Source organism: Lonchura striata, chromosome 8 (assembly GCF_046129695.1).
Source record: "Lonchura striata isolate bLonStr1 chromosome 8, bLonStr1.mat, whole genome shotgun sequence".
Classification (NCBI taxonomy): Eukaryota; Metazoa; Chordata; class Aves; order Passeriformes; family Estrildidae; genus Lonchura; species Lonchura striata.
The window spans coordinates 35,131,202-35,148,156 of NC_134610.1; the positions used below are offsets into that span (position 1 = coordinate 35,131,202).

The 16,955-nt window shown below is 36.6% G+C and overlaps 1 protein-coding gene across 1 annotated transcript in view; it reads left to right on the forward strand.

Moving 5' to 3' along the window:
- SPAG16 (sperm associated antigen 16) overlaps positions 1 to 16,955 on the forward strand; it is a 362,146-nt gene that overhangs the window by 19,471 nt on the left and 325,720 nt on the right. The window contains exons 7-10 of the mRNA XM_031505343.2: positions 250 to 367; positions 1,827 to 1,896; positions 3,487 to 3,489; positions 6,719 to 6,867. Coding sequence (XP_031361203.2) covers positions 250 to 367; positions 1,827 to 1,896; positions 3,487 to 3,489; positions 6,719 to 6,867 — 340 coding nt within the window. The remainder of the gene's footprint in view (positions 1 to 249; positions 368 to 1,826; positions 1,897 to 3,486; positions 3,490 to 6,718; positions 6,868 to 16,955) is intronic.

Consider the following 16,955-nt stretch of genomic DNA (forward strand, 5'->3'; position numbering starts at 1 on the left):
ATTGGATGGGTTGTTTTAAGATGTGACCAAACTGGCTGTGAATCCTCTTATTCATTCATCTAGCTTTCTTTTTCTCCTTTTTTGTGGTATTGCAGTTGGTTAGTTACATACTAAACAGCTTTGCTGTCTCCTCTGTGTTGACCTTTTGGTAATTTTACTCATTTGTTTGGGGAGGGAAAAACTTATGCAGATATAAATCTCTGACTTAACTCATCTGTGAGGAATAATTTTTCCTCCTCTTGCTCACAGGCTGAAGGCACATTATGCATCCTATGAACCGATGCTGAAGCAGCTGTCAGAAAAGTACCAGAATTCACTGACACAGAAAATGTTAACCAGTTTGGAGAGAGACAAAGCAATGGAACAGGTAAATATGTAGTGAATACCACTTGCACAGCTGTAGGGAAGCTTCTGGATTTTACTTTGGTGAATACACAGGATATTAGGATATTTCTGGTATAGCTTATGGAGTCTTCTGAAGCAGACTATTTTGTGAGTTTCATGATTTGGTGAAATATTAGCAGTGAAAGTATGTGAAACATGGTGCCACAGAGCAATAGATGTCTGTGTGTACTTGCTCAGTGCTGCTCTACATGAGCCAGCAGTGTGCAGCAGGTGTGATATTCACACCCATTCCCATGCTTCCATCAATGCCTTTGGAAGTAGCTTATTTTAACTTCTTTTCTTACTGCTTTTTTCCTAAATATACCCAGGAGTGACCTGCTAGTTCAGAAAAAAATACATTAAGAGATCAGAGACAGTTTTTCTGTCTTGAGTGGAATATTTGAACACTATTTTTCTTCTGTAATATTACCTGATGAATACAAGATATTTTGCCTCTTTGACAGTAAGCAGTATGAGCACAGGTAGCAGATATCACAGACAGAAAATTACCTTGCATGTGTTTAAGGAAAGAAGTAGGAAAAAAAGAAAAAAACCCACCCAAATTATATTTTATGTAGTTATATTTTATGCAATTATATTCCTGCAATTGTTTCAGCAGTAGCATCAATTATATGTGGGTAAAATGAAAGGAATTTACCATGCTGACACCCTCTTCTGATAGTCTTCATCTCTCATTTCCTCCTTTCCTCTTCCTCCAGTTTTTCTCTGGTCACCTCAGGGCTTACTTATAAAACAGTGAGGATTATATGTTTGAAATTTCAATAAAGAAAAGAAAATGCCCTATAGAAAAAGGAAGTTTATGCTTGTATGGAGTTCTGCTGAATCAGGAGTACAAAATGTGGAACAGTTCTAATGCTATGAAATTTCAGGGGCATATATATGTGTGTGTGTATGGGTATATATATATATATATATGTGTGTATACATACATATATATATATGAGTATATATATGTATGGATGTATGTGGAGGACCTCTGCAGTTATGAACTGTATTGATTCCAGAGCAATGAATTTTTTGTAATGCATAACACCATCTTTTGTGACATTTTGTTGTGACGAAGCTGTAAGTCCTACTGTGCCATTGAATTTGAGATCAGTGCAGTGACAGCAGTTCTGAAAGTTGCTGGTGTAGTCAGAACCCTGGTATTCTGTATGTCTGCATTATTTTAATAGAGTTGTAAAAGTGTTTTGAGAGATTCTGGGTGCCTTGTGTTCTATTGCATTGTTGCTCTGGATCTTTCCAATATCTTGAATTAGAAGTTATATTCATAACTTAGAGACAATAGTGAAGAGCTAAAAATTATAGATGGAATACACCAGCATGAATTCTGTGTGTTGTGAACAGACATTTCAAAAGTAATGTTTTCATATTACATTTTCATATTGCTTCTCCTTGTTCTTTCCTCTTTTTAAAATTAGGTTACAGGTTTGCAGGCTGTGTTAGAAAGTTTGGAGTCTGGATATGCTAAGCAGATCTCTGATACAAAAGGTAAAATATTCCCATCACCAGGCTTAGACTAGTTATGTTTTTTTTTTGTTGATTTGATGCATCTTAAAATATGGTGTAACTGTAAATCAAAAATACTTGTCCTACATTTTAACAGCTGACCTGGTGTCTGAGCAGCAGTTTTATCATTTGGATATTTTATTCTGAAGTGTATTCACTGAGGAGAGTGAGACTGCTGAAGGCAATATGAAATATATGAGTAACTTGGAAGGACTTTGTCCTCGAAATCTATTTTGTGACTGATTTTGTTAATGTGTCTGCTGATATTCCCTTTTTTCTGTGTGTGTGCATGTGTTCTTTCCCAGCTCACTCTTCAGAAAGTATACATTGTGGTCTGGAAACATTTTGAAAATCCTGATATTATGGAATACAGACTCTCATTTTTACAGAGTATTGCTAAGATGATACAATACTTGCTGGAATAGTGTCTTTATGGTACCACACTACTTCCCTAATGTAATAATGTAATTTTTTGCATTATTTTTTCTAACTCCATCAGGAAAACCCAAGCACTGCTGCTTTCCTAAGTAAGTGAAGCTCATGCTATCACATTCTCTGACAGCATCAATCCCACTAATAATTTTGAACCTATTTTTCAATTGCAGCTACATTGGATAGTAAGATAAGTTTCAAAGAAACCAGGTTGCTTAAATTCTCCTGAAAATAAGTGGGATGGTACAAAAGGGAAGTGGTGAGCTCCATCCTCTGACAACAGAGTGAAGGGGATGTGATACGTGCCTTAATCATGAACAGAACTCCCATCAGAGAGAACTGTTTACTTGAAATTAGAGAACCCTACAAATATTATACAACTTCCAGATGAAGAATATGCTCCAATTATGGCAACTTCAATATCTGTTTGTTTTGTAGTTCTGGGGTTTTTTTTTGGGTTTTGTTTATTTGTTTGTTTGTTTTTCCCATGTGTTAAAGCCTAAACCTCCTTTGGCACTGGTGATACACCCCAGGTGAAAAGCCAATGAGTTACCCCAGCTTTTGACAATGAAACTTCATTACTTCCCATGTTCATGGAATTACTGTCATTGTGCAAAGTTCCTCTAGGAACACAAGGCTGAGAAAAAGAATAGTAGTCATATACATTTATTTTGGGGTTTTTTTGTGTTTGTAGTTGAGTGAAGAGGTTAGGAAGCATTGCCTTCCTTTCCTATTAAGATAGACTCTGGCTTGAGGATATGGAGTGCTCATGTTTTACAGTGTGGATGGATCTGTCTCCTTTTCATATTAAACATACTTTCATTTGTTGTTGGATTCTAAAAACCACTCTCTGGCTGTTCAGTCTTGTTTATTCTCCAGAAATCTTGAAAGCACTTTGTAATGCCAAGAAGTGACAAGGAAGGGAGCCATTTGATAAATAATTATATTAAAAAAAAACCCTTGTCAGTCTCCAACACAAATTAAGCTCATCAGCCACCCACATGCTTCTACAAGTCTTAATTTGCTTCATACCTTGGGTATCATAAATTAATCATTATTTAAATTCATTTTGTTTCAGCACTTTGTCCTCTAATACTACATAATTTTTATTGCCCTCTGTAGGTCATACTCATGTCTCAGTGGGTAATATTATCTCTTTAAAATACTGTCTGCTGCCTCTTGAAAGGTAGTCATATTCTTATTAATGAGAGAGTATAATCCTGAGAAACATGGATTTCTCGTGGATACTGGAGAAATGTTAGTTTAATTTTTCTCAAAATTCAGATTTCTGTTGGAGTTGGAAGTCTGGGCTGGAAGGAAACTTCCAGCTGCACTTTTCAGTCTTCTGGGCTGACTTCTGTGCATTGGGATGCTTGAGTTAGAGGACAGTGCACACCCAGAGCGGCAGATTGGCCGAGCTGAGCTGCCCCTCCTGGCAGGTGTCTGCTTTCACTGCAGTGCAGAGCCTGAAGGAAGCTGGAGGGCCCTGCCCAGCAGCAGCAGGGGACTGCCCTTCAGTGCTCCTGAGGCTGCATTTGTCCCACAGCCTGGCTTGACCGTGGAACACCTGGAATGCTGGCTTGGCTAGAAGCACTGAGATTGGCTTTTAATTCATTTTGGATTTGCTGAATTTGAGGTTCTGCACATCTGCTCCAAGAAAGCTGGAGAGGAACTTTTTACGAGGGCATGTAGTGTCAGGACAAGGGGGAATGGCTTCATGCTGAGAGATAATAAGTTTAAATTAGATATTAGGAAGAAATTCTTCCCTGTGAGGGTGGTGAGGCAGAGGCTGCCCAGAGCAGCTGTGGCTGCCCCATCCCTGGAAGTGCCCAAGGCCAGGCTGGACAGGGCTTGGAGGAAGCTGGGATGGTGAAATGTGTCCCTGCCCATAGCAGAGGGGTGGAAGTGGACGAGCTTTAAAGCACCTTGCAACCCAAACCATTCAGTGATTGTGGGTTTGGTTTTGAATTTTGGGGCTGCTTCTTTTTCTCTCTCTGAGTCATACAGTGCACAATAAAGAACAAAGGGGAACTTCTTAGTATTCATGGTGAGTTTGCATTGTAAATTTGATTCTGGCAGCTAGGTAGGAAAAAAATTAACAGTACTTAATTTTAGGGCAACTATTCTCGACTTTATTACTCAGGCACTTGATGTGGGAGCTTTCATCCTGCTGCATTTCAAGCAATTGAAGATAGCATCCACAATACAGAGCATGTAATTTATTTACTAGCAGTTTTTTGCTGTCACATGTCAGGCTGCTGTTCTGCTTTATACAGAAGTCCTTCAAGATGTGAACATCTAATAATTTTTAAGACATCTAAAGAAACCTAATTCTTACCTTGCTTGTTTCAAAATGATATTAAGGACATATAGTATTTGGTGAGGAACTAGTTAGCAATTATTTTTAGGACTTTGTCATCCCATGGGCTGGTTCTCTCTCTCTGATGCCCACTCAGAAATTGGCTCTGAGAAAAAAAATTATACTTTGAGTTCAGATTACTTTTTTAAAAGTAATGGATTTCTTTAAAAGGAGATTTGCATTAAAAACTGGTTGTGTTCTAAATCTGATCCTTCTTGATATGATAGCAAGATCATACATAGAGGAATCTAATTATCAAAGTGAGAGAGCTGATATTTTATTTAGGGTATTGGCATGTATTAACAGTGCTTGCACCCTTCCTCACAGATCTAAACAATGTTAAGTAATGCTCTAAAAAATGACCCCTTTTTCCTGCAGGAGTTCAGCAGTGGTGACTGTGGCTTGCTTATAAACCTAAGTGAACACTGCTATGGCAGCTGGTTCTAAATATGTTATAAAACTGCTCCTTGCTCAGTACTCTTCTTGTATTTTCTAAAAACAACAGCTGCTTATTTATTACCCAATTATATTTGGAAGTTGAACTCATTGAGTTGCTTTACTCATGGTTGAATTAACTCGTTGCTAAGACTGTTAACTGTGTTTTTCCTTTCCTTGATCTGATGCAATTGCAGTTAGAAGGTCATGCAAAAAGAAATCTAAAATTAGCCTGGTTGTGCCCATTCCATATGCAGTGCAGTCAGAATAGAATATCTTTGAACCTAAGCTGTTGATATCTAAGTGCAACAGTTCTTTGGAGCCCAGAACTGTCATAACCCTGTGGCTTTATAGGTATGTGTGTCTCAAAAGGACCAACAAACCAAATACTCTGTGAGCAACATGCTAGTGGATAGCAGTTACTAAGTGAGTAGAAGGTTTTATAGTTACAAACCAATTTTTCTGTTTAGTGTTCCTCAGAGGAAGTTATTATTCAGGATATCTGTGACAGTAGCTTCAACTTTTAAAACATAAATACTAAAGTTTTTTAATCCAGGCCTAGTTCTTTCCACCAGTTCCAGTTATACTCAGGTTGGATATACAGGAAGGCTTTGTGTTGCTTGCTCTGGTTTTTGTTTGCCCCAAGGGTGGAGGGAGTGTTTGAGATTTTTTTCCCTTTAAATCATCAGGTTTGCATTTTGGTGTAAAGGTCTCAATAAAACCATTTTACAAGAGCAATCATTTAGAAATACATAATGTGAAGTAGATTTGTTTCAGTCTGTATTTTAGCTGTATAATGAGTTCTTTCAGTCAGAGATTTTTTTTTTTTTTTCAAAGAACTGAAAGGGACATAAATGCACAAATCCTCTTGGAAATCAGCATTACATTATTTTTCATGTAGATCTATGTACATCCAACGAGCACTGCAACAAGACACAGGGATCCCAAAGGGCTGTGTTTGGATTTGTGTGAGTGCCAGTGCAAAGGCTGTCAGAGAGCAGTGTCCTTTCTGCCAGGTCATGGCAGATGCCTCCTGCTATAGTCCACATGTGCTGTACTCTTCATCCTATCCCTTTCAACCTTTGATGATTTAAAGCTGTGTTACCTGCTTAGGATTTCTTTGCTGAGTTACCTATTCATCAGTAATTCCTTGTTTGAAAGATGGGTTGGCAGAAAGTGCAGGGAAATAAAAGGAATTGTGGGCTGTAAACCAGAATATTGCATTGGTGGTGGATAGTGGATAGGATGCAGTGAGCTGATGTTTCCTGTGGCTCTGAGGGATATTAAAGAATGCATCCCCATTTCCCTGTGAATCTCTTTGTACTGCAGGATTATTGCATTTTTGGGGCTAAGTCTAGGATACCTTTTGAATAAGGTGAAATTGTTTGTGGAGCGGAGATATGTGTAGCCCTGGAAAACTTAATATGGATGGCACACTAACCTGAATATCTTCTTATTTAAAGTGGTGTTTCTTTGAGAATTTCACATTTCTTGCTAATATAAAGTAAGGAGATAGCTTCCAGAAGAGTAAATAAAAACCATTCTGATGATATTGTTGTTGGTTTTATTTTATTGTAGGTCATGATTGTACAAGGAAGAAAGGGTTTGAAGGTCCCACCCAGAAAGCTCTTCGGGAAACCAGGCAGCAAAAATTCATTGTTGTTGCAAGCTCTTCCTGTGATCCAGACAAAGATGCAGAGAAGAAGATGGGCAGGAGAGAGCTAAAGGTACTGTTCTCTTTCCAGCTGTAAGTATCAGTCCTCTTTATACAGGTGAAAGACACCTGTCCAGTGTGATTAAAAGAACTCCTGCTTAGCAGAAGTAAATAGGACAGGTAGGTAACAAGTTTTGGGTTTTTTTTAATACAAGTTTCTATCACAATTAAATTTTCAGGGAATTACAGGAACTCTGATTAATTGAAGCTAGCAGTCTACTTTTTGAGAATCCAATGTAATCACTTAGCAGAGAAAGAGCACTGGCTGTAATTGCTTCTTGCTCTGATGCGTTTCTTTTGTAACTTGAGAAATCCTGATGTGTTCCATAATGCTTGCAAACTTTTCCAGCATTTCAGAATGTTCCAGCTGGGACTAAAAGGGACAATATTTGCAAGACTAAGGGTAAAAAACTGGTAGTTTCCTCCTAGTCAGGGCTTCTAAACCTGAGTATTCCAGAGGTGAGTTACTGATTCAGTTTGGAAGTTGTGCAAAATCAATATTAATTTCTGATTGAATATTTTTTTATTATGGAAAAGAGTGTTTAATTTATTCTGATTGTTTTATTTATTGGGTTCCATTTTGGAACTGCATAACAATGCTTTTTATTTTTTCAAATTAGGGTAAACATTGTAATAGCTAAAATTTCAGCTTTCAAAACTGTTACTCTGCTCTATTTTTGTTTGAGAACTACAGTTAGAGTTTAAACTGGAGGAAAAGAGCTTTGGTTGATGATGATATAGTCAGAAGCAACTTCAATCTTTTCCTGTCTCCACAAGAATATATCCATGGTAATTAATTTTTGTAGGTTTCTGTCTGGCTTTGCAAGAGCATTTCATCTATTTCACTTTGGCAGTACATGTCTCCACAGACAAACATACCATTTTAGTTCAGTTTTCATTCTTTTTTCTGTTCCTGAGCCCTCAAATTAAAAAAATCTATATCTGTCTGTATCTCTTCTGTTGCTTACTGAAATATTTTGCACCATGTATAACAAAAATTTCTCCATACTGTCCCCACACCTATTAGTATCTGAGCCACGTGCCAGTCAGTCCATCTCCACTTTCCCTGTTTTTCATGCAGTGGTGGAAAATTTCCATGCTAGACTCTTAGAGGTACCTCCTCTCTTCATTCTGACTTCTTAACACAGAAAATTTCATTATCCAACAAGCAATCCTTTTTGTATTTCTGTTTCTACTGAAGTCATCAGGATTTTTATGGAAAACTTTATCAGATTTATGCTTCACCCCCAAAATATAAACTTTGCACAGGTAGTGTGCCTGTCTGGCTCCTGTTCTTTGAAATTCATGAGCACAGTTAGTTGACAGGTTCTGGCAAGCATCTGTGTTTTTACAGATCTTATGTATCCCAAAGGAGTCCCACCAGAGGCCCTGATGTCTTTATTTAATCAATGGATTAGAAAACTGGGCTAGTTCCAGAAATAAGGCATCAGAAAATATGGGCATGTTTGAATGTACTAGAATTTTCCATGGCTAAGCAATAGTCTAAAACTTTAGGTGTGAGATTAGCATCTCTTCCAAATGGAACAATAGTTCTTTTTCACTTCACATTTCCTGCATCTATTATTTCTAAATATTTCCTTTCCCCTAATAAAGGATTCCAGCTTGGATAGTGCTTGTGGATTGCTGCTTAGGATGTAAGAAATAAATGACAGAGGGAGTGATGAATGTCTAGAGTGCAAAGAGGTGAGTTAAAATTATGTTTAAAACAGAAGAGACAGAACTCTGTCCTGTAGTGCACATTTATTGAACTGCAGTTCTAATCCAATGTACTGAATTAAAATAGTGTGTTCTTATTCAAGTGTTTAGGTATCTTAAGTATTTGTTCCCATCAAAAGGACGAGGTATAAAGGAGAGCCTTCCATTTCTTAGGTGAATTTCTGTGATACTTGGAATCAAGCTTGTGTGGTGTCTCATCTCCTCTGATCTATATCAAAAAATCTTTTTAAGTTCTGCTGTGTGTTATATAACTTAGATTCTTTCTTAAAATGATTCAACGCGAATGAACATGAGCATCTACTGAAAAGTGTTCCATAAGCCATTTAAATGTTTTATTGGGAAGGGTAAAATTGATTTATACTTACTGAGATTATGATTCATTTAAATTCTCTTTATACCACAAAGGAACTAAGAGCATGAATTTGGTCAGTTCCATGGAGTTTGGTGAGGAATATATATAAGAAATAAATGCAATTGAAATCCTGCATTTGCATATGCATTTACTACAAAATAGAGAAAGAGAAGATGTGGAAAATCTAGGTAAAATTCACTATCTTGTATTGTCAAGCCTGCTTCAGTAAATGTAAGTGAACTTATAAAGCTTACAAAAGTTAAGAGTGAACATATTATCCAATTTATAAGTTCAGGCACTTGGATTATATCCCATTCAGTAAAAAGCCACTATATTGTCATGAGATTGTATCCTTGAGACAAAATTATAAATGTTTGTATTAACTGTACTGTTACATAGCAGTGAGCTATGGTGATGGAAATGATTTAACATCTCTTCTGTGTCTGGTAGCTAAACAGTGATCTAACAAATGCCTGTGCTTTTAAGTAGATGCAAATATGAGTCATAGCTGAGCTAGAACATTTACTTCAAGGACAGATATATATTGTGTTACTGCAATATCCTGTAAAAGCTGGCATGTCATTTAAAACACAGAGTCCCTTTGATGTGAAGTTTATCACTGAAACAGCAAGTGAAACAGCAACAGGATTTTTTTTCTAAGGGAATGCATTATTCTGATTTTACAACCTTTGTTATGAGACTGAATTAAATTGCAGTAACAGACAATTAGTCTAAACTATTTACATATCTGGCCCTTAATAAGCCAGTATCAATAGTATAAGTAGTTGTAGATTAAGAATGTGCATAGAGTACTACTTTAAACATTTAAATTAATTAAAATACACTCACAGGTCATTAAAATTGTAGAGAACCTTTGATAATGTGAATTTCATTATGCTCTTGAAAACTTTCCTATTTTTATTCTCTTGGGTTCCTTTCAGAGTTCATTCTATGTTTGATTGCTTTTTGAAGTAATTTTAGCAGGACAATTGCAGCTTCTTTATGTTCACTAAATTATATTTCTACATGTATTACAACCCAATTAAATTTTCTCAAGTTTAACTCGCTGTAAAACTTTATCGAAAGGTGTGTTGGACATTACTGGAGTTGAGGAGTTATCTGTTCCTGTGGAACAGATTTTGCAATTATGGCCATTGTATATATAAAAATAGAGAAGTAAAATCCAGTGATCGAACAGATATGGCTTTTGTAATTAATAAGACTTTGGGTTGAAATATCACATGGGTACATGGATTACACTGAAGTTTCTCCTCAGTTCTATGGAAAAAAGAGTACAAAATTTACAAGAACTGCTCTTCCTGTGCTCTCAAGTAGAAGGGGAGATGAAACCAACTGATTACTTAATCAGATTATTGAGTTTGAATATAAATTAGCACAGGTGTACTGGGGACAGAATTGGAAAGGTGGTCCCAAAGTAATTAGGAAGGGTAGTAAATTAAACAGACAATCACTTTGTATTTGTAATAATGTGTCTAAGAAAGCACTGATTTGGTGTTCAGAAGAGAGTAGGTGACTGACAGATAATACTGGGAATGCTTATTTCTACAGCCCTTCCCTGGGATAATAAAACTGCAGACATGGAGCTAAGAAAATTAATTCAAGTTACAATATAAGACTGCAGCCTAGAGAAAGGAAAATACAACGTCTGTGTTCCAAATGAGATAAAAAGTAAAAGCTAAGAAGTCATAGACTAGACACTAAAACTTATATTCCTAAGGAAGTTGGCAGTGTATAACTGAAATTTTACTCAATATCTGCAAGAAAGTGGGGAAAGAATTAACTGGGCAAATGGATTTGCAAGGAAAAATTGTTTAAATCCAGTCTATATTACATCCATGGAAGGATAAGAGGTACCATGGATAACGCACGAGAGCACTTAGGTTTTAAAAAGGCTTTGGATACTGTCTCACAGATTAATTCCTGTGAACAACTGTGGAAATTTGGCCTGACATAATTTTTTTTAATTAATGGAAAATAGATTAGGAGCATGCAGATATACTGAAGAGGCTTTTTTGCAGGGATATATTTGCCTTAATTATCTGGAAAATGGAACAAAAAATAAGCTGACAGAATTTGCAGACCAAGTGGCCTGGGTTTGGTGCGGCTGGAACAGCAAGTGCAGCTGAGGACAGGAGTGGGATTTCAAATCTGACCTATTGGAGAACTGATCTAAAGAAGTAACAGACAGTGTAAGAAAAGATACAAAACTCTGCCTTTAAAAAATGATCCAATATACAAATAGAGATCAAGAAGATTAGAAAGAGTTAATCATTGCCTTTTAATTAGAGTAGGCTCTAGGGTATGTTGTGTGAAACAGGATTAACATGAATTGAAAACCACATAATATTGTGGAATAGCTGAACACTGTTTTGCAGTGTAAGCCAGGAATATTGCCTGGAGCATGTGGAATATTCCTTTTGCTAATTTCACATGGCATGTGGCTTTGGCTGCAGTTTTGTGTGCAGTCTGATCACAACTCATCAGGAGAAAAGTGGAGCATCTACACCCGAGCAGTAAAAATTATTAGAAGTCAATGAAACTGTCAAAGAAAGAGTGAAAAGTGAAATTGGGTAGTCTACAGAAAAGAACCCTAAGGGGAGACAGGATGCATCCTTAAAATAGAAAAGAATTCTGTTTAAAAAAAAAAAAAAACAGAAATAAAACCAAAAGCAAATCCAAAATGACAAAACAACCTGTTAGAACAAGTAGTAATAAAGTAGAAATTCAATAAGTCACTAAGAGTACAGTGGATGTTAAGCAGCAAAGAAAATTTATATCCTTAGAATATGATGCCTCTTTACTTACAGAATTAATGGTCTGTGGCTCAAATGTTAAGATTATGAACAAAGATTAACTTGGTGTAATCTAAAATGTGTCCTTTAGTTGGTTTTGATGGAGTTTAATTTAAAAGAATTACGTGTTTTGTTAGGCAATTCTGTATTTGTTTAAAAAATACTTTTGCTATGGACTTGAAAACGGTAAAAAGAAAGCTGCTTTTTGGGTGAAATTCATGCTTTTAAAAAAATTGTCTATTGTATTCTGCAATATAATAGATAATATGATTATGGCTTTAGTTTTATTATTTGCTCAAATGTCTTTAAAGATGTCAGGCCTACATGGAGAAAATGAGAAAATGCTTCAGAATGTTAGCTACAAATAAAGCTATAAACAAAATATTCATTCAGTTGCAAGACAAAATTATAAAGACAACTTATTATACAATTTCCCATCCACCTTTGCAGTTTTGTTAAATCGAGACACCCAATGCTTTGCATTTTTAGTAGTAAAATTGATTCTGTAAGCCATTGGTACTTGACCAAACTACCTCACAGATCATCCAAAGGGTTTTCTTCGTGCTGAAGAACAAGGCTTATTTTGAGACACTGCATGCTGCCAAGAATAATAAAGTGACAGGCCCCCAAGATGGAGAACCAATAAAGAAAGTTGATGGGAAGTAAGATGCATTTGATCCTAATTCTAATTGTACATAGGCTTTGCATATTCATGCATTTCTTTCTTTGGCATCAATAAGGACAGATTTTAGAACTGAGACTGTGAATCTCACTCTTGCTATAGTCACTTGCAAAAACTGCAGATAAATAATAAAATTACTGGGGTTTGTGTACAAATGCTTTGATCTCCTGAAAGAGGGATGTACGGTGATTGTATTTAATTGAAGAAAAAACCTTTGAGTTTCTTTGCAGAGAAGATGGAATCAATGTTAAAAAATTACATAAAGACTTTAAAATGTTTGGTTTTCTTTGCTTTTACAAATAGCTGCTGCTGTGTTCCTCAGGACCCACAAATGGAGAGAGTAAGGAATTGTGTTGTGCACGAGGGTTCCTTTACTCCTCAGAGTTCCTGCAGCACTTTCCCTCTTTCAGGTTGGGCTGTGGGATAGGATTTGACTTTGCCTGAGTTCAGAGAGAACTTTGCAGAGGCACCAGAGGCTCCGAGAGCAGGAGGTGGGATGGTGCTTGCACAGCTGTTGGTCACGTCAGCTCTGTTGGCATTTGAGACCATAATTGAGCAATTTCATTAACTCAGGACCAGCACTTTGTTTTCCCTTTAATTAAAGTGTCAAGACCTTAGCATTCCTCTTGGAAACCAGGTGGGAGTTGTGGGGGGAAGAGGAGGAGAATGATTTAGTTGTGCTTCTTTGCTCACTGACAGGTGTTCGGTGCTTACAGCCCCTGAAGGGAATTCTGCCAGTACTGTCTCATGTGCAATTCCAGTGCTCTTTGGAATGTTCAGCTTCTGCCAGGATCCCCATTTCTTTCAAAGAAGCAAAGGCACTAACCAGCATAGTGTGTAGAATGCACTAAACAAAACATAAATAGTGTTGGGTACCTCAGTTACAATGTTACTGGTGCAAATTTCATTTCATATGAAAAATGTCCATGGTTTTAGGAAGTGCTTTTTTATTGTGTGAGACAAAAAAAAAAAAAAATCCACAAAGGTCTACTTCTAATTATAATTCCTCTATTTTTTTGTTCCAAGGTTTGTTTCATAATGAAAAGTTTATGATGCAGGAGTTTGGAAACTCTTTATACTGAATTTTAATTTTCAAATCAATTATTTGCTTGGTTTTTTTGGCTATTAATAAAACACATAAAAGTGTTACTTGCAATTGATATGCAATGGCAAGTCAAAATTTCAGAAGGGTAATCATATTTGAACTGGGTAAAGAATCACCACTATTTTTAAAGGAGCATTCTTCCAGAAGTATTTGCAGTCTACTCTTCAGTGGTTTACCTTAGCTTGGTGTTCAGGGATGTGGCTAAAAATGCAATTCATGAACTACTACTTGATATACATACACAAAAAAAGCAGATTAAATGAGGCCAAACTTAATACTAATTAGGTGGTTTGCTTCGGTGGGTTTTTTTTTCCATTTTAATGTAGTTCAGCTAAAATTATTAATAGATAAAACTAGATCCCTTTCAAAGTAGTGAAATGTGATTGAAATATGAAGTAAGTGCTCAAACCCCCAAAATCTGGAGGGAAAGGCTCAGGTCCTGACTGTAGTATTTATATTTTAAATTAACTATTCTGCAGTAAGTTATGGATTTTGGTGTTTCAATCTTTTTTTCCAATATTTAAACAAAGCCTTTGCATATGTCAACATCACTTTAAGGAAAATGAAATTCAACATTAGCATTCCGTTTTCATGGTAACAAATCTCTAACATACCCTAAGAGCTCTGGCATTGCTCACAGTGTTCAGGGTTGTTTGTCTTGTATATTCAAACAGCACTTCTGGGAGTGGAAAGTAAAATCTTAATTGTTTCTGTTTGAATACAACAAAATGAAATAAAATACTAAGTCTTTACTCCAAACGGTTTATGAATTAATAATCAGAGTATTTCCCCCAGAAAATGTGACTCTGTTTCATTGGAGTGTCACATACTATGAAGATGTTAATGGGTCACAGGCCTCTTTGTAATTGGATTTCCAGTTCAAATCCAGGCTTGACAGGTTTGATCATGATTAAAACTAGTTGTTGTATAATCATGGATTAGTTGATCTTACCTTGCTCTTACATGCAGTAAGTAAAGGGCAACCTCTGTCAGCAGGCAGGCTGAAGTTGGGCAGATTTGTGCTGGAACCCAGCCTGAAATGATATCTGTACAGGTGGGCTTTTACACCAGAGGAACAGAAATAATTCCTGTGATTTTCAGACAACAAAAGCAACTCAGATTTGTTTCCACTACATGGAGCCCCTTTGTAAAGCACAACTGCTAAACAGTTCTGTGAACACATTAGGAATCGTCTCATATTGCAAATTTGTTTTTTCAGAAGTGCAGTTTAATATCTCACTGTGGAGTTTAACCATGATCTCTAAGCTTGGGGGCTAAAAAGCAGAACGAGTCAAGTGGTTTCACAGCTCATTCAGAAGAATGCTTTTTTTTCCTGTTTCCTTTCTGAAGTCCTCTCTCCTCCCTAGCAGCTCCCCTTCTCTTTCCTACCTCTGCTCTCTTTGTAAATTCTCAAAATCCTTTTAGCTGAGGTGCTGGATTACAAAGTTTGAACACACAAGTTTCAAAGCCTAGTTTCAGAATTCTGTTACTCGGAACAAAGGCCACACCATGCTGGTGTGACAGCAGAACACCAGATACTCAGTGCACAGTTTCAGTTTGCATTTCTTTAGTATGGTGTACACCATAGCTCTGTATTTATTGTTTCCAAGTTTCTACCTTGTGTATGTATAGTTCAGCTAATGTGCTATATACTGTAAATTAACCAAAACAGATCAGCCAGTCAGACATTTATAATTTACTAGAAATCTGAAGCTGTTTCTATTTTTGCAGGAATCCTTCACTCACTGTACAAAGCAAATCTCCCTCATGTTTCTGTAACACCTGCAAAGAAATTGTTCTCTTGAAGCAGTACAGCAAAATCTGAGATTTGCTTGTGATGTAAATCTCTCAAGAGTTCATTCCCACAAAAAAAAAAAAGAGATAAACAAGAAAAAAATCACTATGCAGAATCACAGTTCATAGTATTTTACAAATCCATAATCATTAAAAATATTTAGTTTACCAGTAGTACTAGTTAATGTGAAAATGTCTACACTATATTTCCACACTTCGGGTGTGTAATAATTATAATTTCTTAAAAATTCTGTTTGGATTACTTAACTCTTGTAGATAATTTAGGAACAATGCATATAGTTGTGACATGTCTCAGTCTGGAAAAGATATTGGCAATAGTAGAGGAATTCACAGGCCTCCTTCACACTGGTGTAGAAATTATTCTGTGCTACAAGATGTACATGCCCCTGGCTTGAACCCAGCAGATAAATAATCAAAGAGTCATGGTAATGTAATACTTAAGAATACCCCAAGTGTATGTTTTGATATAGATCACAGGGTTGGTTAATGTGAAAATGCTGTCCTTGATTTTTCAATATTGCAAATGAGAAAAATAGTAATGAAGATAGAGGTGAAATAGTAGATATCTTTACTTTTAAAAAGTATCCTTTGAGAGAGGAATCTTCATTTTGAATATATTTTACCTGGATTTTTGGATGTACAGTCAGCTGTTGAGTGATTGGTTTTATCCAAATAATAATAATTGGAATGAGATATTCTCTTGAGTTGCAGGCTAGAAGGCTTTGGCAGCTGTTTATTCTGCTGCTCCTGTTCTGTTGTTGGCTAAATTTCCCTTGCTCTGATCCTGCCCCTCCAAACTCATGGTTGATGACCAGTTCCTGCCTGCCACAGAAGCTGTGAAAAACAGTGTGTGCAGGTTTGCTTTGATCTCAAAAATCCACCCAGGCTAAAATAATCTGGGAAATAACAATGAGGAGAAGTTGACAGGGCTTTGTTTGAATAATTATTTATTTATAGAGTTTTGTTCTATTTTAATGGAATACATCCTATTATGTCCTAATTAAGTGTTTTATTACATAGTTTATAAAAAGAGTGAGATGGGGAAGGCTGACAATATGTGGAGCACATTTAAGGATAATTGGAGAAGTCTTGTGTTGTATTTGATAACTCCTGTATTGTTTTTAAAAACACAACCACACACGCTAATGAACTCCCATATTTTGTTAGCCTTGCTGCTAAGTTAACTGATATTTGGTCTGGGAGTCATAGCAAGGAGGTCTTTACAGTCTTTGTAGTTTATTTCCATTTTTGTCAGGGTACACACCGAGTAAGCTTCTAGCCACCATCTGGTAACACGTGTGAGTGGAGAGCCTCAGTGGCAGTAAAAGAGGCTGGCTGTGCCAAGGCTGTGGCTGGGAGCTTAGTCAGAACATGCCAACACCTGTGCAGGGGACTGTTCTTATCAGCTGTGTCAGCTACTCTGCAAGGCTCCAGACTGGCTCACATTTTCTACCTTTGGAAGTGGTCCTTTTCTGTTTCTTTGTGTTAAAAAGTTTGGGGTTTGAAATAATTTCCGAGCATCAGGGAAGCTTTTAAATTAGAGTTTTGGAGGTGTCAATGTTGTTCCTGACATTACAAATCCTGAGTTTATTACTTT